The sequence below is a fragment of the Zalophus californianus genome, chromosome 3, assembly GCF_009762305.2.
Source record: "Zalophus californianus isolate mZalCal1 chromosome 3, mZalCal1.pri.v2, whole genome shotgun sequence".
Lineage (NCBI taxonomy): Eukaryota > Metazoa > Chordata > Mammalia > Carnivora > Otariidae > Zalophus > Zalophus californianus.
In genome coordinates, this window is record NC_045597.1 from 29,730,798 (window position 1) to 29,755,626 (window position 24,829).

The 24,829-nt window shown below is 40.7% G+C and overlaps 1 protein-coding gene across 4 annotated transcripts; it reads left to right on the plus strand.

Annotated features, from left to right (window-relative positions):
* The first annotated feature begins 835 nt into the window (after positions 1-835).
* On the plus strand, positions 836-24,829 carry EDNRB (endothelin receptor type B). 4 transcript variants are annotated; one of them, XM_027590756.2, is made up of 8 exons: positions 836-1,111; positions 1,838-2,373; positions 17,612-17,724; positions 17,859-18,063; positions 19,449-19,598; positions 20,185-20,318; positions 20,865-20,973; positions 22,452-24,829. In XM_027590756.2, the coding sequence occupies exons 2-8, from the start codon at positions 1,864-1,866 to the stop codon at positions 22,584-22,586; spliced, it is 1,356 nt and encodes a 451-aa protein (XP_027446557.1). In that variant the 5' UTR covers positions 836-1,111; positions 1,838-1,863; the 3' UTR covers positions 22,587-24,829. The 4 variants fall into 4 exon arrangements, with proteins under 4 accessions (XP_027446557.1, XP_027446556.1, XP_035582767.1 ...); XM_027590755.2 differs by having other exon boundaries at positions 836-1,044; XM_035726874.1 differs by lacking the exon at positions 836-1,111 and having other exon boundaries at positions 1,650-2,373.

Genomic DNA, 24,829 nt, shown 5'->3' on the forward strand with positions numbered 1-24,829 from the left:
AATTTTACAGACAGAATAGGGATTTAGTGGAGTGGAGGACAGCAGAGTAATATCCAATGTGCACTGCGCAGCCTGAATCTGACCTGTTTTATACAATCTTTGGGTAAAACTGCCAATCACCATTGTTTCTCTCTATCCCATAAAAACTGAGTTCAAAAATGGATAAGAAGAATTTATTTTATTGCTGAAATACCACCTTGAATATGAATGGCAGCTTTCTGATTATTTATATGTCCCCTCTGGGTATCAAATCCCTGAACAGTATAAAAAAATCCCAGAGATGGCCTGACAAAACACTTGAGGACTAGCAGAAAGAAAGGAGAAGTGCAGCTGCTAGAAGAAATGAAGGAGGGATTTTAGTCCTCTCCTAGGGCAGTGACAGGGCTGGAGAAGAAAGAATCGTGCTCTTCTGTGCTGGGAGCAACGTGGACTTGAAATTTGCCGGCAAATCAAAAACAGCAAAGAGCAGAGCCCCCCAAATCAACCAGGCCCATATATCCCCGCGGGGTACCTAATGGAAAGCAAAGTCACACTCCTCATGAAGAGTCCAGGTTAACTTAAATACAGAACCCTGTTCGGGTCTGGAGCCCCCGCGCGTCTCTCCGGCTGCGTGAAAACTTGCCCTTGGTTTAGGCCGGTCGTTTGAAGAACTCAGAACTCCGACAACCAACAGGCCCTCGGGACGCGTCCCTGGCCGGGGACTGCCCTCTCCAGCGGGCAGCTCCTGCGGATGCTGTCCAGGCATCGCCCAGGGGGAAAGGTTGCAGAGCGGTCGGAAGGCGCGGGAGGAGTCTGGCGGTGATTGATGGGGAAGGGACGAATGAATAAAAGTACTTGTCTAGGGACAGCAAAGACCCCGACCGAGCAAGCTGCGGAGGCTACTTGCTCTGGCATTCCCTCAGCGTTTCGTCAGAGCCAGACCCGCCCGCGGCTGAAGGGAGGCGTGCTCGCCCCCGGAGCCGGCTGCAGGCGAGCTGCGAGCAGAGCTTCCCGGGAAGGAGGTCCCCGCTCGTCGCTGTGCGCCTGGTACTCCCGGTTCGCGAGGTAAACACTCCGGCTTGGTGTGGAATTAAAATCAGTGATTGAACCTTGCCCTGGGGCCTCAGCTCGGGTTAGTAGTTGGGGATATATATATTTTTTAATCTAATAAAAAAAGATGTATAGAATACAATGAATTGTGTTGTTGGAGTAAAGGAGGTTGGAGTAAAGGAGAGCGCATGAGAGTTAGAAGCCACTTAGAGGGGACAGAGGCTTCCGACTTAATGCTGATCCTCCCCCAAGTCGGACGAGTTGCGAAGTGCCAGAGTCAGCCGGTGCACTCCGGGGGGCTCTGGGGCATTCCGAGCGCAGGCAGCTGGGAAGTAGCGGCTTTCACTCGCCCGGAGGAGTCTTGGCGTTCAGACACCGGGTATCCGCGCTCCCTGCGGAGCAAAATGCAGAGATTGGCATATGCCCTTGGCCTCTAGCTGCCTTGATTCCCCAGTTCCCACGCGTCTCTAGTCAGAACGTGTGTGTTTCCTCGGGGCACACCAAGGAACTCAGAGCTCTGCCTTGGACACTCATCCTTCTCGACCTGGCACACCCCTTCCAGAATGCCCCGCCCCACTGCGAGTCACTTATCCCTCGGGGGAACTCCAGGGAGAAAAAAAACACGGGGGAAGCTGGATCGGGAGGGACAGTGGACGGGCGCAAGAGGGTCAAGCGCACCAGTTCAGCACTGGCGCGCAAACTTGAGTTACATTTGCGCGCGGCTGCGCTCTGCTGGAGCGGGTGTGCAGGGGCGTGGCTGGGGTAGCTGACCCAAGCGTCCTGTCTTTCTTCTCTTGCTGGTCTCCAGACTCCAAGCTGCAGAGCAGCCACCCGATGCCCACTGGAGCAGGCAGCAGCATGCAGCCTCTGCTAAGCTGGCGCGGACGCGCCCTGGTGGCCTTGATCCTCGCCTGCGGCGTGGCGGGGGTCCAGGGAGAAGAGAGGGGATTCCCGCCGGCCGGGGCCACTCTGCCACTTCTGGGGCCCGGAGACATAACGACGCCCCCCACTGAGGTTTCCTGGCCCAAGGGTTACAACGCCAGCGTGCAATGGTCTTCTGCGCCGCCGCAGATGCCTAAAGCAGGGAGAACACCTGGAGCCCCGCCACGCACCTTCTCCCCTCCCCCCTGCGAAAAATCCACCGAGATCAAGGAGACTTTCAAGTATATCAACACGGTGGTGTCCTGTCTGGTGTTCGTGCTGGGCATCATCGGAAACTCCACACTGCTGAGAATCATTTACAAGAACAAGTGCATGCGAAACGGCCCTAATATCTTGATAGCCAGCCTGGCTCTGGGAGACCTGCTGCACATCATCATTGACATCCCCATCACTGTCTACAAGGTAAAGGGTTAATATCGACGGGAGGGTACCTAGTTAGGAGGAGGGAGATGGGACGCTTACTCAAGAAGATCCATCGCCTCCTAAAGTCAGTTATCCGGGGCGCCTGGGTGGCTCAGTTGGTTAAGCGACTGCCTTCGGCTCAGGTCATGATCCTGGAGTCCCGGGATCGAGTCCCGCATCGGGCTCCCTGCTCAGCAGGGAGTCTGCTTCTCCCTGTGACCCTCCCTCCTCTCATGTGCTTTCTCTCTCTCATTCTCTCTCTCAAATAAATAAATAAAATCTTAAAAAAAAAAAAAGACTTTAAAGTCAGTTATCCAGGGAAATAAATTCCCTACTCGTCTTCAGTAACCTTAGGCTAAGCCTCTATCAAGTGTAGTCCTCAGACCAGCAGGATCAGCATCACTGGGGAACTTGTTAGAAATGACATTTTATGGCCTCACCTCCGACGTGCTGATTCAGAAACTCTGGGATGGAGCGCAGTAGTCTGTATTTTAACAAGCTCTTCATGTGATGATGATGAACTGTAAAGCTTGAGAACCACTGGTCCTGAAGTATCTAGTCCCTAAGCCCAGCTCACCGGGTCCATTCTCTCTGCAAAGGTGTGGTCCGTGGATTGGCAGGATTGATATCACCAGAGAGTCTGTTAGAACTGCAAGTGCAGTCCAGACTTAGAAAAGCAGTATCTGCATCTTAAGATACCTAGGTGATTCATATGCACATTAACCTTGGGAAGCATTTTTGGGGAGGGCCCTGGAAGTTCAGGGGATGGAATGGGTTTTTAGGAAACAAATGGGCTAGAAGAAAGAGACCCAGACAAGTGAGTACACCAACACAGTTCACCTGCTGTGAATGACTGTAGTGTACCGACTCTTTATTGCAGGTGTACAGTGGGCCAAGCACTGAAATGGATAGGTTACTTCCCTTTACTACCTTTGACAACCCACAAGAAAATATTTCTCCATTTTACAGATGACTGATAAGATGCTCAAGGTCTCACAGTTAGTAAGAGATGGAGGTGGGAATCAAGCCCAAATCTATCAAGTCCAGAGTGCAAGTTGTACCCTCATCAATTACCTTGTGAACAAACCAAAGGGGGCTCAATACAAAGTCTCTAAGGATTTCAGTAGCTAACATCACTGTGATTACCACAGGTATCCGAGGAAACAGCAGGGAGAGCTAGGACTGCACATAAACCCCCACACTATTTGACTCCAGGTGGCTTTAAAACTCTAGACATATCCCAACGTCACTGGGCCTCAGTCTCCTCAACCCTACAATGAGGTTGTTAGTGCCCACTTACCGGGGTTTTGTGGTGCTAAGAAAAATAGCCTAAGTGAAAGAACCAGACTATTTTAAAGGCCCAACAGAAGGTTTTAAAGGCCCATGCAAGTATGTAAAACTCTGCTTACCCATCATGCTCAGTAATAGGAAATCACACAGAAGAACAGAACCAAAGTGTAAAGGAATGGGAATGGGCTTTGGGAGTTTGCCTGAAGGTAGTCCAGGGCTCAGTACAAGGGGAAAATATGGCATGGAGGGCTAGAAAAGCATCGTTGGTGGCGGGGGGGGGGGGGGGGGGGGGGGCGGGACTCAAGATCTTTGTTGAGAAGGAGTCACCATAAGGCATGCCTTTAAGTCCTAACCCAAATACCCATTCTTTAAGGGAATTTTAGCAATTTCTGAAGTTTAGAAATAGAATTCAAATTAAGAGCCAGGCTCTAGAAGGAAACACTCCCACAAATGGTAGATAAATAGAAGAAATCCTAAAATCTGTATGGTAACTGGTTCTTTGAAGTCTGAGGGTTTCCTGGGAGAGGCACAGTCTGAAATGGGTCCCTTAAATGCAGTGACAGTTCTATTGGAGCCAGAAGTGACGCACTTACTTCTTTAGGGAGTCCCACAGACCAAGTCTTACCATTCCAATTTTGACAAAGGATTCCAATTCAATTCATCAAAACTAACTTGAGAAACTATAGAGTACAAGGGGTTGAGAAATTTTTAGATAAGCACAAGAAGAGCCCTCTGAAAAGGGAGATTGCAATCTGGGTTTGCTAGGCTTGCAGAGAACTTTGTGAAAGGTCTCTCTGGGGAGGTCTCAGAAAACCCCACATGTCCAACTCAGTCTGAGACCTTCTTAAGTCAGCCAGCAGCTGAAGTGCTATATGGAAGATGGGGTTGAGGACATTTTCTTGTAGATGGGTTGCTTCTAGGCCGGTTGAAATCAGCTCTTCCAGGACGATCTTACTTTGTCTGTCTGGTCAAATGATTACACTTGATCAACCTGAGGATATCTGACTCCCAGGGGGGCACATAGTTTTTACTTTCATTTCAATTTTCTTTATGATTTGCCTAGGAAATTACATCATTTTGCCTGAAGCCATTCAGTCTGCTAAAGCTGTATTTTTACTTCTGAAGTAAACAGACTAATGAGTCATTACAAATCTGGCCATCTAGTTATGTTGGTCATAAACAAATCCATCGCAAGGGATAAGGTCCCATTGCCAGGTTTGCCAACATGGAATCTTACATGGGAGCCTTTGGTTTATTTTTATAGTGTACATAAACATGTGTCACTTGAAGCATAATATAATAATAATGGATGCCATCTATTATGCACAGGTTCTTGGTTTATTTCACTAAATCACTGCAAGAAATCCTATGTCATCCCCGTTTTATGGGAAAACTACGTGTTGGAGAGGTGAAGAAGTAACTTGCCCAATGTCACACCACTGGATAGTGATGAAACTAGAGCTCCAATGCATCCATCTGGTCCTAGAAACTGTGGTCCTCCCTGTCCCTCTGCACTGAGTGAACTCAGACCCAGCGTGCCCTTCTCCCACATGGAGTATTGTTAGAACTTCATTTGAGTGCACTGGTGGAATTATATGATACACTAACACACAATAAGATACTTGGCAAATGTTTTCAATTCTAATCTGAGTCATTTGAAGACTTCTTTTTTTTTCAAGATTTATTTATTTATTTGAGAGAGAGCATGAGTGGGGAGAGGGGCAGGGGGAGAGGGGCAGAGAGGCAGAGAGAAGCAGACTCCCCACTGGCCAGGGAGCCCAATGCGGGGCTCGATCCCAGAACACTGGGATCATGACCTAAGCCGAAGGCAGACTCTTAACCGTCTGAGCCCCCCAGGCACCCCCATTTGAAGATTTCTATCTCCTGAAATCCTCTTCAGATGTTCTGCAATATATAATATGGATAATATCACTGTTATTCTAGAAGCTTTATTTACCAAACACCCAAATCAGACTAGTTAAAAGCCACTTATTCCCCTAAAGAACTGTGATAACATGTAAGTAAGTTTTTAAAAATGCATTTAGAATTTCAGCATAGTCAGGCATGATACTTAACACAAAGTAACTTAAGTGAATTATGAGTGCCATTTCAATTTATCCTAAAGTGGGAGACTTGAATCTCTAAACCAGTGGTTTCTCATTTTGTTTCTGTGGGGTTTTACAATTCTCTTTCAGAATCCAGTTTGTTGTATATACTACATAAAATTTATATATATATTATAATTAATATGGCATATTAACTTTATGTATCTATATATAAAACAAACAAATTTTCGTTCTTATCATACACACACACACACACACACACACACACACACAACATTCACAAAATTCTGAGGGGTTCATAGAACCCACCCATCCCATCTGTTGGCACACCCGAAGGACCAGAAACGTCAGTGTGAATCTATTACATTAATCTGGAATTGAGTAAATCCAGTGTTCAAAAAAGTTGGCAAACCCCAAAATGTCATAGTCGTTGCTACTGCTGGAAATTGAGACAGAACTTCACAGGGAGGGTCTGCTGTGAGATGCTGACAAACCTCAGGCTATAGATCTGTTCTGCCTTGACTCCCTCAAGGCACTGGGTCTATGGAAACTCCCTGGTAGAGTCAGTCCTTTCACCAGGTCTCTTGTGTCGGAGAGGAAATCCTGAGACAAAGTCCAGAGCGGTGTCTTAAGACACCCAGCAGAGAGAAGCTGTTGCAGTGCTTCACATATTCACCTAAATATGCTGAAAAGAAGAGCCTGGCTTACCCTTCTCAGCAGCACATGCTAGGGCTCTAACATGCTACGATACGTCAGGCTGTCCAGGTGAAAATGAAAAATGCAGCCATTCAAAGAGGACATTTAAAAGTATATATGTATATTTAACACATATAAACATACATAAACGGACAGGTGAATATCATTTGGCACAGTGCCTGGCACATAGTAAGCAAAGAATAAATGTTACTAGAATGTGTGTGTGTATGAATAAGAATGAACATTTTGGGTTTTTTTTTCAGCTTTTGCCATTATAAACGTGACTACAAATAATATATTCATACAAATGGCTTTGCACACATGTGTGACTATATCTGAAGGGTAAATTTTTAAACTAGAATTCCTGAACCAAAGGATATATGCATTTGTGATTTTGATAGATATTTCTATATTGTGCCCCAAAGTTATTATGGTCCTCTTAGTTTGAATCACTATTTTATGTAACTTCTCCATACAGATATACATGTATTAATGCTTATCTCTAATACATACACAGATCACCATGCCAACATGTGCATGGTCCATATCTATACTTGAACTAAAAGCCAGGATTTATAAGTATCTGTCGTGAGGATGAATCTCTCCTCATTCACAAGCTAATTGTGTCCTTCCTGTATAGACTGCAATGAATGCGGTAACCTAAATGTCTGTTGCCTATGAGAACCTACCTAACTACTAAGTTGTAGTAGCACCAATATCAAAGTTGTCAAACCTGTGTAAAAAGCAAAAAGAGCTAGGCATGCTTCTGGATGCTGTGAAGGTTTTATGTTGGTTGGTTGGTTGGTTAGCTGGTTGGTTGGTTTGGCTTGGTTTGGTTTAGCAGTGGTATTTAACAAAGCTTGGTTGCAAGTTGAAGCTAAAATTTATTTAACTTCTTTTAACTTTTCAAGCAATTAAAAATTCTTGAGCAAATAATAAGTTTTTAAGTTATCTCTGGATTTTACTTAACAGTTTCACTCTGTGCTATATTTGCATGGGTAACTGAGTTAATACAGTTAATTCTCAAATACAACTTCCTTAATGTGTAAGCAAACTGCATTTGCAAACAAATCTGCCTGTGAACTGCAAGACAGTAACCGATAAGAACATTAGTTTGATAAAGATCCACATTTAATCAGCTGTCCAGTGATGGTGGAGTGCCATTGGATGGCTTTGCTGTTAAGATTTTGTAGTCTACTATTAGAAGCAAAGGGCCTGCCTTCGTAACTCTGATAGGCAAAATCGCTGATCTTTAATATTTAACTAGTTAAAGTAGGGTACACCTAACATTTAAATGCTGGCATGTAAAAATGTGGAATTGCTTCACTGAATCCACAAATGAGTTTTGAGTGAAGTGACCTTGACAGGTAATCAGACATTTCCTGCTTGTGACACTGTATTTCTGAACAAACTTACCTTTCTCACTTCCAGTCTTAGACTACTTCTAGTACTTAACAAGTTTGTGTGTAATTGACTAGTTTCACAGTTAGAAGTCAAAGTCAATTGAACACCATCAAATTTAACTTTTGAAATTATAATTTTCTGGTCAATAAGTGGGGGTTTATGCACATAGAACAATACATGAAGTAAAAGTATCATTGGATAGGGAGTCTGATTTCTTCCAAGATAATAACACTCTTCCCATCCCCAGTTAAGTAACTGAGCTATTTTGCTGAAATTTTAGTAATATTTAGAGATGTTCTAGTAGCAGAGGTTCTTTGAACCTAAAACAGAACCTAGATACCTTGAGATTCATTTACTTAACGCAAAGAAAATTTAAGGAGCACCAGTTCAACACATTTAAAGTATAAGCTTTTTATTAAAAGTACTAATCAAGAGTTAGACTATTAGTTCTGAATGACCTAGAATCAACTAACAAATAAAACTAATACCCCAACACCCACCTAGCATAGTGCCTGCAACAGTCAATACCAGACAGATGCTTGTTGACAAAAGATGTTATGCATAAAATGTAAGGACAGTGGACTCTTCTAATCATATTTTTTATAACTGCTCAGATGAAAAAAGGGGGAAGTTTGCTCCTGTTCTTATATGAGGACATTAGTCATAATTAAATAATAGGTCAATAGCATAATTCAAATAACCCAGAAACTCGAGATTTCATATTCCCAATCCATTGCTCCACACGTGGATTCCTGTGACAAAATGATTGGCAAACTCTTGGCCTTGGGCAATGAAAGTTCCCTAGGTTAACTTTACCGTACTTCTTGTATTTGCCTTTGATCTGCCACTTGGTCACTCCATAGATCCAAGCCTCTTAAAATATCAAGGCAATGTTTCTTTTAATACACGAAGGCTTATCTATCAAAGGTTTACATCTTTTCTTTACTCACTTTAAATGAGTTGGTCAAGATTGAAGATATTTCCATAGCTATACAAGAGGATGACAGAGCCAAAACCCTGTTGTTTCAAGGCTGGGGAGCCATGTTCTTCTTTTCTCAAAGAAAAACCATATAAGGTTATCTCTGTGTGGCTAATATGCTATAGTTGATTAGTTTTAGAGAAACATGCCAAACGCTAATAAATGATTAAGTGCTTTAAAGGGTGTTGACAGATAGAGCCTGAGTTGAAATAAGATTCAAGATGTAATTTATGATGTGAAACATTCTCTTTCAAGACTTTACAGAGTTAAGACGAGGTTGATTATGTTTTGGAAATAGCCGAGTGTGGTGTATTGGGTATACCTTAGCCAACAAGTTCTCTCATTTTAGACTTCGGTTCTTCCCAGTGCTTTTATCTTAGAGACTGATTATTGCTCTTTTCCTGTAGACTCTCTGGTGAAAATGTAAACGAATAAGAAAACAGCCAAAGTGTGGTGGTACAAGAGAGAAAGAGGCTCGTGCTTGAGTCAGAAATGTATTAGCAAAGTGGACTGACACAATTCTCCGCCGTTCTCTGGCCCCAAGACTCTCAGCCATACCCGGGCCCCCTGACTTGTGTCCTCTCTCTACTTCTTAACTCTTTAGCTCCATTGTAGTTTCCAGAAAGGAGGAAAATTATTCTCTGGATGTTTACATTGTACATATCTTCTTCCCCCCTCACTCAGTGTTTTCAAATTATTATAAAGGGCTTTTAGATTCCAGAGTAATCAAATGTCTTCTCATTGTAACTTACCAGTGTCCCCTAAGATAGTGTCTGGATAGAATTCGGTTTAAGACGTGAAATGATTTAATAAGGTTTGTGGACTTCACAAAGTTTGCAAGTCTCTTTCTGAGCCATGAGACCATCGAGTTGTAATTCGTGCTTCTTCAGGTGTCATAGTGATCTTAGAGGATACAGTTCAGATAAGTGAATCTACTAATATGCTAGGTTTGGAAAGAGCATTTCTTAATGCTATTTGTTGAATTCTTCAGAATATTTAATGTGTCAGTGAGTTTTTAAGCACAAATTATGGATATGTTTTTAAGTTCAGATAATAGGAGAGTTGTTATTGACTGTTATAGGCTTGGAAATAGATTTCATTGGCCTGTTATAGACTTGGAAATAGATTTCATTGTAACACTAGTAGGAAAATATATTTAAAGTGAACTTAAATTTCTCCTAAGACATTTATTTTTGATTTTCTTCTCTCTTTGCTTCTCCTGGAGATTTTGTTTCAAGAAACTTAATTCATCTTCATGGAGTCATCATTCCATTTCAGCAAGTCATAGGAATGTTTCCAGAGCAGGAAACACCCCTTGTTTTGGGGTGTGCCTGCAACAGATTCCCGGAGACAGAGTCTCTGTCTCACACAACTCCAGGGGGCACTCTGTTTCAGTGTCACCCTGGGGGGGATAAGCTGGCATTATTTCTGACCACATATTTCTAATTCACACGACCTAATCCTTAAGTGATTAAGTGTGTTTTAATGGATACAGGATGGAACTTGTAATTGATACGTGTCTCTAAGGGCACAGGTACACCGTATGTCAAAAAAATATTTTCTATGTACTTGACCATCAGCTTACTTTAAATTCTGTCCCTATATGTGATTTTAAAAAGAAATGGAAATCCCTGAATGAGGGTGCTCTACCTTTAAAAAGCCAGTTCAAATGCAGGAAAAACTCTTATCTGCTCCAGGAAACAGAGATAAAACAGAAGAATACACCCTTTCCCAAAGTTGTGAAACACAACTGTTCCATTCTTTACCTCTCTTGACTCTTATTGTAAAAACATTTCTATAATACCAGCCATTTAAAGGAAATGTTCACAGCTCATCACAGCAATCTGGCCAAGTAACCCTGGTTGTTGTTAATACGTGGCTCACCCAGCCTCTGAAACGATCATCTCCTACAGCATCTCCATTCTTAGGGCATCCATCTCCACCGAATTTACAACTCACGCTCCTCGTAGGGTCTCATGAGATGGTGAGAAACAGTAGGTTTGTTTTATGTCAGTCATTTCCCTGGCAGCTTTGAGTAGGAGAGGACGGAGAGGAATTTTTGCTTTTCACCTTTTCTAGCCTGCTTGGAAGGCAGAACTCCAAAAAGAGAAGAGCCAGCCGTCACTCTCTATCCCTCAGGACCCTGGCTTCATGTGTCAGGAAGACCTGATCTGGAAGGAGGAAGGAAGGGCATGAACTAGATGATACAAAAAAATAAATGCATAGCCATCTCCGTTCTCTAAAGAATTTGCTTCAAATGTGAGAACTGAAAGTTTATGACAAAAATTTTAATCACAAGATTTCTGCCTTACGATCGCATTCATTCTTTTTCATCCCTCCACGTGCTCATTCACTGCTAATTAACAAGCTTTTAATGAATGACCACTGTGGGTGCCAGGCACTATGCTGGACATTATAAATGTTACAGAATATTCTGAAACGCAATAAACAGTTAAAGCTCAGTATATAGTCTTAAGTAAAAAAAAAATAGAAAAAGGAAATAGTATATATATGGTTAATGAGGCGATTGAACATTTATTAGTGCGGGACCGTTAACTTTCGAATTTCCTGACTTTATGGGGCTTGATTCCTTTGGGCATTAACACTGGTATGTATTAACTGGGGTTTTTTTCCATTTAATTTCTCAAGAGTGTAATTTTTAATTAAAAAGAGAAATGAAAAATGTAAATCCCCCAGTTGGAGAGACTTTGTAGGACTCAACAATACTTATAAAGAAAGGATATTTATCTCCTGTTCAAGCAATTTATCCTTTTAGAAATTAAGAAAAAAACTCCATAATAAAAAAATAATTTTTAGGGTGCCTGGGTGGCTCAGTTGGTTAAGCGACTGCCTTTGGCTCAGGTCATGATCCTGGAGTCCCTGGATTGAGTCCTGCATCGGGCTCCCTGCTCTGCAGGGAGTCTTCTTCTCCCTCTGACCCTCCCCCTTCTCATGTGCTCTCTCTCTCTCATTCTCTCTCCCTCAAATCAATAAATAAAATCTTTAAAAAAATAATTTTTAAATGTAATATAAAAATAATGTATTTGGATGCTATGGCCTTTTATCTTTCTCAAACAGCTATTCCAACATAAAGTAATGAACTCATGGTCATCTTTGAGTAGAAACCTTATAATCAGTATGATCACGTCTTTTTTTAAATCTAGTGTTGATTATTTGTTTTTATTCATACATACAAAAGAAATGTTCTAGAGAAGCAGGGTATAAGCTGTAGGGAAAGGGATCAGCACAAGCGTGGGCTCTCATTTGTCAAATGGACACCACATTGCTATAGGACCTAACCGTAACAAAAGCTCTTCTTTGGATGAGCCACCATGATGTGAAAACCAGTAACAGTTAATGGGAGTATTTTCGAACTGGCTCACATTTAATAAATGGTAGGTAATATGTATTCAAACTTAATTTTAAGCAAGGGCTAAAAATTTAATTCATGTGACAGGGACCTGTAAACAATACAGAACTCTAACATTGACTTTGCAATTAGGGAGACCTGTTTGATTATGTGCTTGATTTGTGTCCGGTATTCAGATCTTGCCCTTAGGTTTTCTAATTGAATGGGGTAAAGTCTCAAAAAAAAAAAAACAAAAAAAACTAAGCATAAGAAATAAGAGTGTATTATTGCTGGGTTTAGAGTTAAAATTGCTTCCTCTTGCAATAAAGAACATCAATTTCCCCAACAAAAAAGAAAGCTATATTGTTGGACTTCAAATTAGGTGTAGGATGTCATAATTTTTGTCAACAAATAGTGAAATAATTAATTTCCAGTTATCATAAAAATCTCTAAGAACATTGTTTCACCAAAATGTAAAGATGGCATTTTGGTTGAGAGTGATTTTTGTTTTTAAACTTAAGTAGCTTTTCTCTCACCTTCACTCAGAGTTTTGTTTACCTCTAAACAAGAGGTTGGTGTCTTTGCATTTTAAATAAGCTCCCAGCACTAAGCTTCCCAAGACTTACTGGAAGGCATTAAGACCAAGATGAGCATCAGTAGTGGGCCTGGTTTCTGTGACTGGGTGTGTGGCTTCTCAGCATCTCCACAAGGCCTTCTGATTGGAGAGAGGCAGGGGTTGCCAAAGTCACCCTTCTCATTACGAAACAATAGAAGTGACAGCCTGCACTTTGTCTCTCATCTTTTGTGGCCTCTCAGCACCAGCAGCATTCAGGCCTGAATTGAAAGTCTGAAAAGCTAAAAGCTGATGAAGGTTAATTAATACTCCCTAGTTCTCAGTTCCTTTCCCTTTGGAAGGGTAGATTAGAAAATTGTAATCCTTCAGTTATGATTAGGTTTCTGACTATCTCTATGTTGAACTTGCAGAGAATAGTTACAATTTTCAGTTTGTGTTTCCCTGTGCCCTGTGATAACTTGGGTCAGAGGTTGGGCTGCAGGCCTCCCAGTGGTATGAAGAGCAATCATCCAATTTCTAGGTTGAGCCAAAAACAATAGTAACCTCAAAACAGGGCCGGGATTCAGTGCAGAGCTCATTTCCATTGGCCAGACTTCTTTCCCTTCAGTGGCCTGAACACTCATTCATCTTGATTCATCTGATGGCTGTACCTATGTGATACTAATATTTGCATATTTGGATATGATTTGAAACAAGATATTTGAAAATTTCCTAAGTTTTGGATATTATATGAATAAAATAGCTAGGTGAGGGCGCCTGGGTGGCTCAGTCGGTTAAGCGTCTGCCTTTGGCTCAGGTCATGATCCCAGAGTCCTGGGATCGAGCCCGAGCCCCACGTTGGGCTCCCTGCTCAGTGGGGAGCCTGCTTCTCCCTCTCCCTCTGCTGCTCCCCCTGCTTGTGCTCTTTCACTCTCTTTCTCTCTCTCTTTCTGTGTCAAATAAATAAATAAAATCTTTAAAACATTTTTTAATTAAAAAAAATAAAAATATTCTAAAGAAATAAAATAGCTAGATGGTTAAGAGATATTTTATTCTCCATCTAGATATTTTACCATTGACACATAGCTATGGGTTTACAAATACTAATATTGATTTAAGTCTAAACCATCTTTTTTTTTCTATGGTCAGTTTCTGCAAAACACTGTATAGACTCTAGAATCAGACCGTATGGGTTCAAATGTGGATCTGTTACTTAAGTGAGTAATAAACCAAGTTACAAGGACAAGTAACCATATCAGTAATAAACCAAGTAAACCAAGGCCAAGTATATTACTTGTCTAATGAGGTAAAGCAAATAACCTCGAAACTTAGCGGCTTGAAACAATACACATCTATTATCTCACACTTTGTCTGTGGGTCTAGAATTCAGGAACCAGAGTGGGTGGTTCTGGCTCAGCGTCTCTCTCTCATGAGGGTGCAGTTAAGATATTTCCCAAGTGCTGCAGTTTTCTGAAGATTTGCCTAAAGCTGGAGGATTCTCTCATTCATACACCAGACACATTGGTGCCAGTCATTTTCAGGAAGTCCTAGTTCCTCACCGTGGTGGCCTGTCCATAAAGGGGCTTGAGTGCCCTCTTGATATGGCAGCTGGTCTCCCCGAGAATGAGGGATCCACCAGACTGCAAGGAAGAAGCCACAGGCCTTTTGTGAACTAGTCTCAGACATCACACCTCATCCCTTTGGCTACTTTCTGTTCACTAAAAGCAAATTATTAAAGCCAACCCACATCTCCGAGGGAAGGGAAATGAGGCTTCACCCTTTGAAGGGAGGAGTAGCCGAGAATTTGTGGACATACTGAAAACCAACACAGCATGTTAATAAACCCCTAAGTGCCTCAGTTTTCTTCTCTATAAAATGTGCACCAATAGTACTATCTTACAGGATTCCTTTGGAGATTTCAGTGATATTATATGTGTAAAGTGCTTAGAATAATGCCTAACCCATCACAAGTGCCATATAAGTGTCAGTTTTTTTCCTTTCTTTTTTTTCCCCCAATTCATCTAAGGATAATCAGAATTGTTAGAAAGAATATTGTCTGGTTAATTTATAGCAAGCCGGTCTGGTGGAGTCCTTGGAACTGGTTGGAAACTTTTTAGTCTTATGTTTCCAAGGGCAATTGGCAGTTCATAGTTGGTTCAGACCTGAGGTATCCTGAGTCTTCCCCCATTTCAGTAAATGGTTCCACCATTCATATGACAAACCTCTTAAAATGTCCTGACTCCACATATCTTATATCCAACCCATAACAAGTCCTGCTGGCTCTACCTTCAAAATATATTTCATCTATAATAACCTGTTCTATTCAGCCCCCGGTCACCACAAGCTCCAGCTTGACCCGACATTCTATTCCACATTGAGCAGCCACAGTGATCTTTTTAAAAACATAAACAAGACTGTGCCATTTCCCTGTTGAAAAGCTTGCAATGTATTCCCTTAAAAAATTAGTCCAACTCCTCCTTCTAGAACTTCATCTCCTAGCCACTATAGCCTTGATAGCCTTCTTCCTGTCCTTTCAGCCCACTAAGCTTATTTACTTATTTTTACCCCAGGACCTTTGCACTTGCTCTTTCCTTTGTCCAGAATGCTCTCTGCATGGCTTACTTTCTTATTTTAGTCTGGTCCCTTACATGTTGCCGCTTCAGAAAGACCTTGCTGAGAAACCTATCAAGAAATTACTTAAAATCCCACCATACTTTCTTCATATGATGATTATACCTGTGTGACACCATATTGAATATTTGTTTGTTTTTTTTAATGTACCTCCCTCATTAGATTATAAGTTTTATGAGAGCAGGAAGTTTGCCTGGTTTATTGATATGCATCCTGTACTCAGAATGGTGTCTGGCATATATTGAAAGCTCAATAAGTGCTTATTGAATGAATGAATGAATGAATGAACAGAATTCTGAATCAATTGATTAATCTAGAAGTCACAAGTAGAGACTAGTCAGACCCACAGATATATTTTTGTTAAGACAATATTATATGACAGTGTTTTTTAAAAATATGAGTTAATTGACACCTTTTATAATTATGAGGTTTTATATAAAAATTCTAACTTTTTTGACTAAAATCAAGAAGTTTTTTGTTTTGTTTTGTTTTGTTTTGTTTATTTCTTGGCAAAAATCATGTCATGGTTTTTGGCAGCTTCTCTTTTTAGCTAGGATTTGCCCCATACCTCGCCACTCTCTATTACTGACATACCAATGACTTTCCTACACCTGGCTCCCTCCACCCTCTGCCTGGCCCTGTCGATTTCCAGGACCCTAGATTAAGCATATCTGTGGTAAGTTTGCCAACATCTGGCCTACATGTCAGTGTAACTTAGAAATGAAATTGATCTCATGCTGGGGCTCCAAGTCATATTCATACTAGACACAGTTCAGCCTTTGGTGCCATTATAAAACAATCATTCAGCTTGACAAATCCACAAAGGACCCTCACTAGTGAAAGGACGGAAAGACTCAATTGTGTTTCAAAATAGTTTTCACTTTGGGAAGATTATTCTTTAAAACATTTTTTAAGGGTGCCTGAGTGGTTCAGTTGGTTAGGCGACTGCCTTCAGCTCAGGTCATGATCCTGGAGTCCCGGGATCAAGTCCCGCATCGGGCTCCCTGCTCAGCGGGGAGTCTGCTTCTCCCTCTGACCCTCTTCCCTCTCGTGCTCTCTGTCTCTCATTCTCTCTCTCTCAAATAAATAAAATCTTTAAAAAAAAACACATTTTTTAAAAACATCAATTTGAAAAACTTTATTTTCAAAACCTCCTGAACACTCAATCCAGATGTTTACCTAAAGTGATTCATTAACCAGTGTGGGGCACACCCAGTTGTCCCAGGAAAGAAAATAACTGAGCTTAACAACAGATGGTTGCATAGTCTGAAGTCAGACGAAGAGAAATATATGTATAATAGCAAGAACTCTGTCTTTTTGCTCATTGTAGAGCCGGTGCCTATATATTTTAGGGGTTTGAATATTAAGCATCCGCTACGTGGCAGGAACTACATTAGGCAGTTGCATAGGCCTTATTCTGTCTTATACTCCAGGGATTCCAGAGAGCAAAAATGAAATAAAACAAACAGGTAAACGTTATAATACATGCAATAATTGTTGATAAGTGCTATACATAAAAAGGAAAGTGGAGCAGGGTAAGAGAGATGGGAGCCTGGCCGGGTACTGTACTAATAATGTGGTTAAAGTAGCTCATGTTCAAAAGATTAGCTTTGAGCAAAACCTGAAGGAGGCAGGGGAGTTCACCAAGTGGATCTGTGGGGAAAGAGCCTTCCAGAATAGGGAGACACCTAGAGTAAAGCCCGAAGGCAGGAGTGTGCCTGGGGCGTTCAAGGAGCAGTGAGTAACTATTCCCGCTGAGTTATTGGGCCGTCGTCAAGTTGACTACAGTAAAGAATAAGTATACAAATGCACACACTGTTCTCCGTAGGAGCAGACTAGTCTCCCCAGCTGAGGAACGTTTATTATCTGTTATTACCGTTTATCGTCTGTATTTTGGTTTGGCCATGACCTGAGCATGTGAGAGACTCCCTGACTGTGTAAGAGCTGTTTGCAGGGCAGCAGGCTCCGTTTTCTAAGGGGAACTTACACGACTGACCCCAGTTGGCCCCATGGTAGTGATCCTGAGCCTGAGCTACTGTGTATGCATAACAAATTCTCATGAACTGGCTGCATTTTCTTTATTCCCAACCACGCTCCTGATCCATATATCGAACACTGGTGCTTTTCAAAGGGGTAGTCCATGAGGAAAAGAATAAGAACTGGAATTGCTTATCTTACTCTGTATGTTAATTATGGTCCACTAAGTAATGCGGTTCAGAGGGCACTATGTGGCTATCTCCCTAACAGACCTTCATGTCTTCACAATGCAGCTGCTTGCTGAGGACTGGCCCTTTGGAGTTGAGATGTGTAAGCTGGTGCCTTTCATACAGAAGGCCTCCGTGGGCATCACTGTGTTGAGTCTATGTGCCCTAAGTATTGACAGGTAAGAGCGTATATTTAAGCCAGTTATATCCTGAACACTATACGAGTGATTGCTGTGTTACTTAGAAAATAAACTATGTACTTCAATAAAACAGGCTCTGCCAGCTTGACAGATAATTCTGTTTTGTTCTTCAGATATCGAGCCGTTGCCTCTTGGAGTCGAATTAAAGGAATCGGGGTTCCGAAATGGACAGCAGTAGAAATTGTTTTAATTTGGGTGGTCTCCGTGGTTCTGGCTGTCCCTGAAGCTGTGGGTTTTGATATGATAACATTTGACTACAAAGGACGTTACCTGCGAATCTGCTTGCTTCCTCCTACTCAGAAAACAGCCTTCATGCAGGTGAATTTTATCTTTTTCTTTCCTTTCTGTTCTTGCCTTATACATATTTAGCTACGTTCCCCCCTGATCCTCCCTTCTCGGGAAGCTATTGATTGATGACTGTCCTTGGCATAAATTAAGAGTGTAAGCCCCAGGACTGTGGGGCAAAGGGTGAATAATGACCCATGCTGCAGGAAGCTAGGTCACTACTGTGCAAGAATTCCCCAGTGCCCATGGATACAGATAAACCAAGTTCACATGAGAGAATCGATCTGAATTTATAGCTTCTCTACTCAACTCCCCCAGAAGGACTGACAAGTACTGCATGTTTTGCATAAGACAACACAGCGGTCATCAGAGGGAGTGGATGTTTCAGTGAATTATCAAGTAGAAGATGCCCTGATGTGGATGGATTCTGAAAGGCAAGCCTGTCCTCTCTCTAAAGGGAGAGCCGCCATTGCAAAGAATTTTTCATCTTGGCCCTTTATTCAAGAACGTTGAATCAGGAAATAGGGGGGACATGGCAACATTGGTATTTGTAGGCAGATCTTAATTTAAGTGTAAAAAACTCTTCCCACCAGAATGGGTCAAGAGGAGTTAGTGTACTTGGTCCAGGTGTCACCCAGGATTATTTTCTGTTTTACATATAAGAAGACCATGCACAACTTTAGGGATTGCATGTATCATGGTAATGAAAAGAATTAAGAGGGACATCAATGTGAAATTGAGAATAAGATTGCTGAATTCTTGTTTCCTCTCAGTTAAAAGGGAAAAGTACTGCATAGATTACATAAATTCTGCTCCAACAAGATATATCTGGAGCAACAGTTTAAGAACAAAGAAAAAAGAGCAGAAATAGAATAAGAGAAAAGGCATAAGTCATAAGCAGCTTTGATTTTCCAATTGGTAAGTTAGATTTATACATTTCTTAGCAAAATGGTTTGTATAGACCTTTCCACATCGATTTTTTTTCCAGAAAACAGGTTTGTTAAAGAGTGAAAGCTTCCCTTAAACACAAGGATGTCCTCACATATTCAGATGTGGTATTTTGCACAAATGCATTAAGGATAATTTGCTCATGTGAAGGCAAACATATTTGGAATACCATATATTTTTAATTTTGCCCAATTGCTTAAATTTTTGTGCATAATTACAGCACACTGCCTTAGAGAGTTAAAATGCTCTTTAGGGAAAGTTTGTTTCGTTTAGTGTAAGTATTTAATTATTTGTTCAGTAGATGTAGCCTGAAAGATTCTATATAGCCTTTATGAAATGGATCTACTCTAGAAGATAATTATTCCTTGATGAGTATGTTGGCTGTTTTTTTTTTTTAATTTAGTATTTGGCATATAAGATTTTTTTTTTACAGAGGGAATGTTAATCATATAATTCTCTTTTCTCCATAGTTTTACAAGACACATAAAGATTGGTGGCTATTTAGTTTCTATTTCTGCTTGCCATTGGCCATCACTGCCTTTTTTTATACCCTGATGACCTGTGAAATGTTGAGAAAGAAGAGTGGCATGCAGATTGCTCTAAATGACCACCTAAAGCAGGTAAGAGAACAGAAATATGTGCTGACCCACGATTACAATGACGATTATGAATAAGAAAAACTAAAATTATTATACACGAGAGCATATTTCCTTTTTCTTGCTTCTGGTATTTTTGAATATCTATCTAGAGATACTCTATTCTACATAATCTAAAAGGATCTAGAGGGAGCCTGGGTGGCTCAGTTGGTTAAGCAACTGCTTTCGGCCCAGGTCATGATCCTGGAGTCCCGGGATCGAGTCCCACATCAGGCTCCCTGCTCGGCGGGGAGTCTGCTTCTCCCTCTGACCCTCTTCCCTCTCGTGCTCTCTATCTCTCATTCTCTCTCTCTCAAATAAATAAATAAAATCTTTAAAAAAATAAATAAATAAATAAAAAGATCTAGAAAGAGCCATTACTTTTTCAAGGTGAATCTGTAGTCATTTTGGTTCTAATTCATATTAACTATTCAACTTAAAGCTCAGTGTTCAGGATTTTTACAAACACCACTGACTTTTTGTAAACAATATTAAAGGCTCTGTTTGGGAAGAGAGACCGCTGTGATTATCTGAACGATCTATTTAGTCTCTTACTATGGTTTTATTTCAGAGACGGGAAGTGGCCAAAACAGTCTTTTGCCTGGTCCTTGTCTTTGCTCTATGCTGGCTTCCCCTTCACCTCAGCAGGATCTTGAAGCTCACTCTTTACGATCAGAATGATCCTAATAGATGTGAACTTTTGAGGTAAGAAAGGGAAAATAGCCAGAGTTTTGTAGGTAAATGCCATTCAGCAGGTTTTTCTCATCGATCCCTTTCATAGGCAGAGAGAGGACCATTTTGCCAGCCCTTAGGGAGCAATTAAGATTCCCGTTTTTTATCTTCACACCTATTGTAGAGGAAAGAGTCAAGGGGACTTGTGAGAACACGGGGAATGGAGAGGCAGAGCAGTTAAAATGATGAGCGGGCGCCCCAGTTGGAAAGATCAGCTCCGATTCTCCTTGGCACTTTGCAAAGCCTTCTTCGCAGCCAGCTCAGTACTTCCAAATGAGATTTTATTGTAAAAGAGAGAATTTGGGCATGGGCGGAGGGGCATGATGGCAGAGAGAGACAGGGAGAGAGACAGAGAGAGGAGTCATCCTTAGCAAAGAGCAGTGATAAAGCCATAAACTATGTATATGGATAATTTCTTTTCTTCACAAAAGTCTGTGAAGTTTTCTTCAGCGGTCTGTCAGGAATACATGCATAAAGCAGCATATTATTCACAGACATGTTTTGGGTCATTTTTTGCAGCTTTTTGTTGGTGTTGGACTACATCGGCATTAACATGGCTTCCCTGAATTCCTGCATTAATCCTATAGCTCTATATTTGGTGAGCAAAAGATTCAAAAACTGCTTTAAGGTAGGAGTATTTCAAAATAAAAAGCTCTTTTTGGCCTAGCACCAAATATAACCTTTCTAAACTATTCATACTTCTATCTAAAGAGATTTAGTGAATTGTTTTACAGCTTTCCCTTGCATTACATCACAGATGATTTTTTTTTAAATATGAGTTCTATTTCAATCACTGTACTTGATTTCTGCCTGTAAATCCTCGTCACCTACTCCTTACCGCCTCAACTGATCAGTGGTACTCATAGAAATGCTCAGAAAATTAGCAAAAAGTACGTGCATTAATGTCTGACAGATATCATCTGATCAAATAAGAGCTAAACATGAATTAAATGCACCGTTGCCATTTTTTGGTAGGTTTTGGACTGTGCAGCATGGTTTGGATTATAACTCAGTCAGTTGCAATATTCATCTGGACATGAGAATAGCAAGTCAAGTGAAGACATTTAATTCAGGTTTTACCTCCTCTTTCCCACCTTCCTGTATAGCCCAGATGCGCTACTTGATGTGGAATATGTGTCATTATTCTTGATTTGGTTGCTTGCGTTGTGCCATCCATCCATCCATTCCTTCCTTCCTTCAACAACCTAACATGAATGAAATGGTCCCCTTCCCTGATATGGACATGATCCATTTGTCCCTGGTAGTTCGTTCCTGGAAAGAACTAAGCTTCCTTGTAAAACTAAATTGGTCTTAAATCCTTTGCCCGCTCATAGACTCATGGATCACAGAGTTAGAATAGAACATTCATCAAGTTCAACTCCCTCATTTAATAGAACAGAAAACAATGGACCTTCCACTTTCTTAGACATAGAGATTCTCAGAAAGCAAACAGTAGGAACAAAGTTTTGGATTTAAAAAAAATCCAAGAAAAGAAATTTGGTTGAATGGAACTGAGACATTTATATACTCTATAAGTTTATTGTGTGACAATATTGAAAAGGCACATGAGCATAACATGTTGCTGACAAAAACCGGCAATGTAATATTAAGTTCATTGACATGGGAAGATGTTTATGACACCATCAGGTGAGAAAAAGCAGGCTATGGAATAGTACACACAGCCCAGTTTTATTAAAATAAATTGTACACACACTTCTACAAACATGCACATACACAGTCGTGTGTATTGATGTGTGTGATATTTCTATTTGCATAGGAAAACGTCTTGAGGTATGTATTTATCAAATATTATGAGAATTTCTCGAGTAATCAAGAGTAAATATCAAGCCCTAAGTGGCTTTCCCCTTTAAACTTAATGAAAAGATGAGTTTTCATGATAGACATTTTTTCTCTGTATTTTCTAGTTTAAAAAGTTACCAGACACGACTTACACGATTATATATTGTTAAAGGGAAAAATAAGAGAGCATGGAAAGAGGCCGAGAACTCCTGATCATGCCAAGAAAGTCAGAACCCTAGAAAGTAGGAAGAGTCACCCCTGTGTCACTGGTGTCACTGGTATAACGAGTTCCTTTACTTTGTACAGTCATGCTTATGCTGCTGGTGCCAGTCATTTGAAGAAAAACAGTCCTTGGAGGAAAAGCAGTCGTGCTTGAAGTTCAAAGCTAATGATCACGGATATGACAACTTCCGTTCCAGTAATAAATACAGCTCATCTTAAAAGAAGGCATATTCACTTAATGCCATGTTCTCTATTCTGGACAGAAGTCATTAAAACAATGAGGCATTTGCCAAAACAAAACAACTGTGTGCTTGCACAAAACAATGTAAGAATGTAAGAGTGATTCTTCTCAACACTCACAGTGACACATGACATTCTGTGAGCTGTTTACATCAGGAGAAGATGAGCAGTGAGAATTAAGAAAGCCTCAGCGTGAAAGCACTTCCTGTTTTACAATCAGCACTTCAGCGCAGCTCCTGATAGCTTCCGGTATACTCGTGCCCCACTTCCGTTTAAGCTGAGCTCACTCTGAATTCCTATTAAAGAAGTTTATTTTTTAAATTAATGTGAATCTGATAGAAAGGAAAATGGTGTCACTGTAAAATGGAATTTTTAAATAAAGTTTAAATGACTCAATTTAAAATTTAAAAATAAAAGCCTTCGAAAGAACTTTTTTATTCATGGTGTCACACCGTTGGTTGGACAATGTAAAAGCAGTTTAGCTAGTGTATTTTTGTGACATTAGAAACCTTTTTGGAGGATCAGGAGGTAGTATCAGAAAGAGAGATTGAGGTTTTTGAAAATCGTTAACCTTTCTACGTTCAGATAAGATCAGATGTCACAAAGGGAAAGAGAGAGGAGCTTTGGAATGCTATCCCCAAAGACTGCTTTGAAATCTCCCATTCATGTACTCTGCAGAGAAAATGTTACCTACAATTTGGGGGGATTATTAAAACATTCTTCCTTCTTTCACTATTGTAGTTCAAACACTATTTGTTTAGTTTTGTCATCTGTAAATACTTAGCTACAATATACGACATGCAGATGATTAAACAAAGGGCTGGCCCCAGCGTTCATACCTTTACGGTGGAGAAATGCCAGCAATGCCATCATGGACAGGATGCGTGGTGCCTGGAGCCGTGTCCACAAGGCCCCGGAGAAAGCAGCATCCTCTCCCACAGGCAGGGGTTAAAATGGTCTCTGGCATAGGTCTAATATGATAATGACAATACTATTTTTTAAAATCACACAGATTAATCCATTTAACAGCTACCTGTAAAGCTTATTACTAATTTTTGTCTTGTTTTTGTAAATAACTACTAGAAAACAGTTCTCGACGTGGTGCTTTTTTGTCACATACAGGCAAAACTGCTTTTTGGGACTGTAAGAGCTCTTTGTGTATTACTGCCTCATTCTTTCATCTCCCCAGCAAAGTGCCTTAGGTTAACTTGGGATGATATGTGTGTGAAAATATGTCCAAGAGAGAACGGAAGGGAGAGGAAATGAGGTGGGGTGGGAGGAAACCCATGGGGATAGATTCCCATTCTTAGCCTGACGTTCGTCATTGCCCCGTCACATCAATGCAAAAGGTCCTGATTCTGTTCCAGCAAAACACAGCGCAATGTTCTCAGGGTGACTTCAGGAATAAATTGGGCCCAAGAGCTTTAGCTCCGTCTTAAAATATAACAGAGTTTCTTTTTTTTTTTCTCTTAGTAACCCTGGGCCACATGTTGGAAATGAGCTAGCAGTGTGGTTCTCTGTCAGCACCTAATGTGATAATACAGTAAACCAAAACCCAACAATGTGGCCAAAAAGAAAGGACAATAATTAATTCACATGCCACATGGATTCTATTTACAGATCACTCACGGTCTTGTTGATTATTTCCTCCCCAATCATTTTTTCAGATGCTTGTCAACACAAAAGACATTTCAAACTTTGGATTTTAAATTCACTTTGGGTGACTAATATCTTCCCAGTTCATTAATATACTTTTTGTTCTTAAGTTTTAGCTCCTTTTTATTAACCTTGTACTGAGTTTTGGTTCTTCTTCCTCATTTACATCCCAGCACCCTTTCCTTCTCCATATCAGACCGTGGTCTGTAATCACATCTTGCCAAGTTTTGAAACTGCACACGAAGAGTATATACATGTACTATTTATAATGAAATTGCATTCAGTAACTTTTCTAAAAATTTTTGATTTCAAAACATTAACAGACTGATAAAAATTGGTAAGAAACAAACATGATCTCTTGACATAAAACCGATATGGCCAAAGGAATACTGTTTATAGCAAAACATGGGTATGCTGTAGTGAAATTTATAAAATTGTAATATAAGCATGTAAAATAATTATATATTTTGTTTTCCTGTGGTCACTTAAAGTGGCAACTACTGTAGTTGCTGATTCCTTATTATGTAAACAAAATCAATAAAAATTTAAATTGTTTAAAAAAAAAG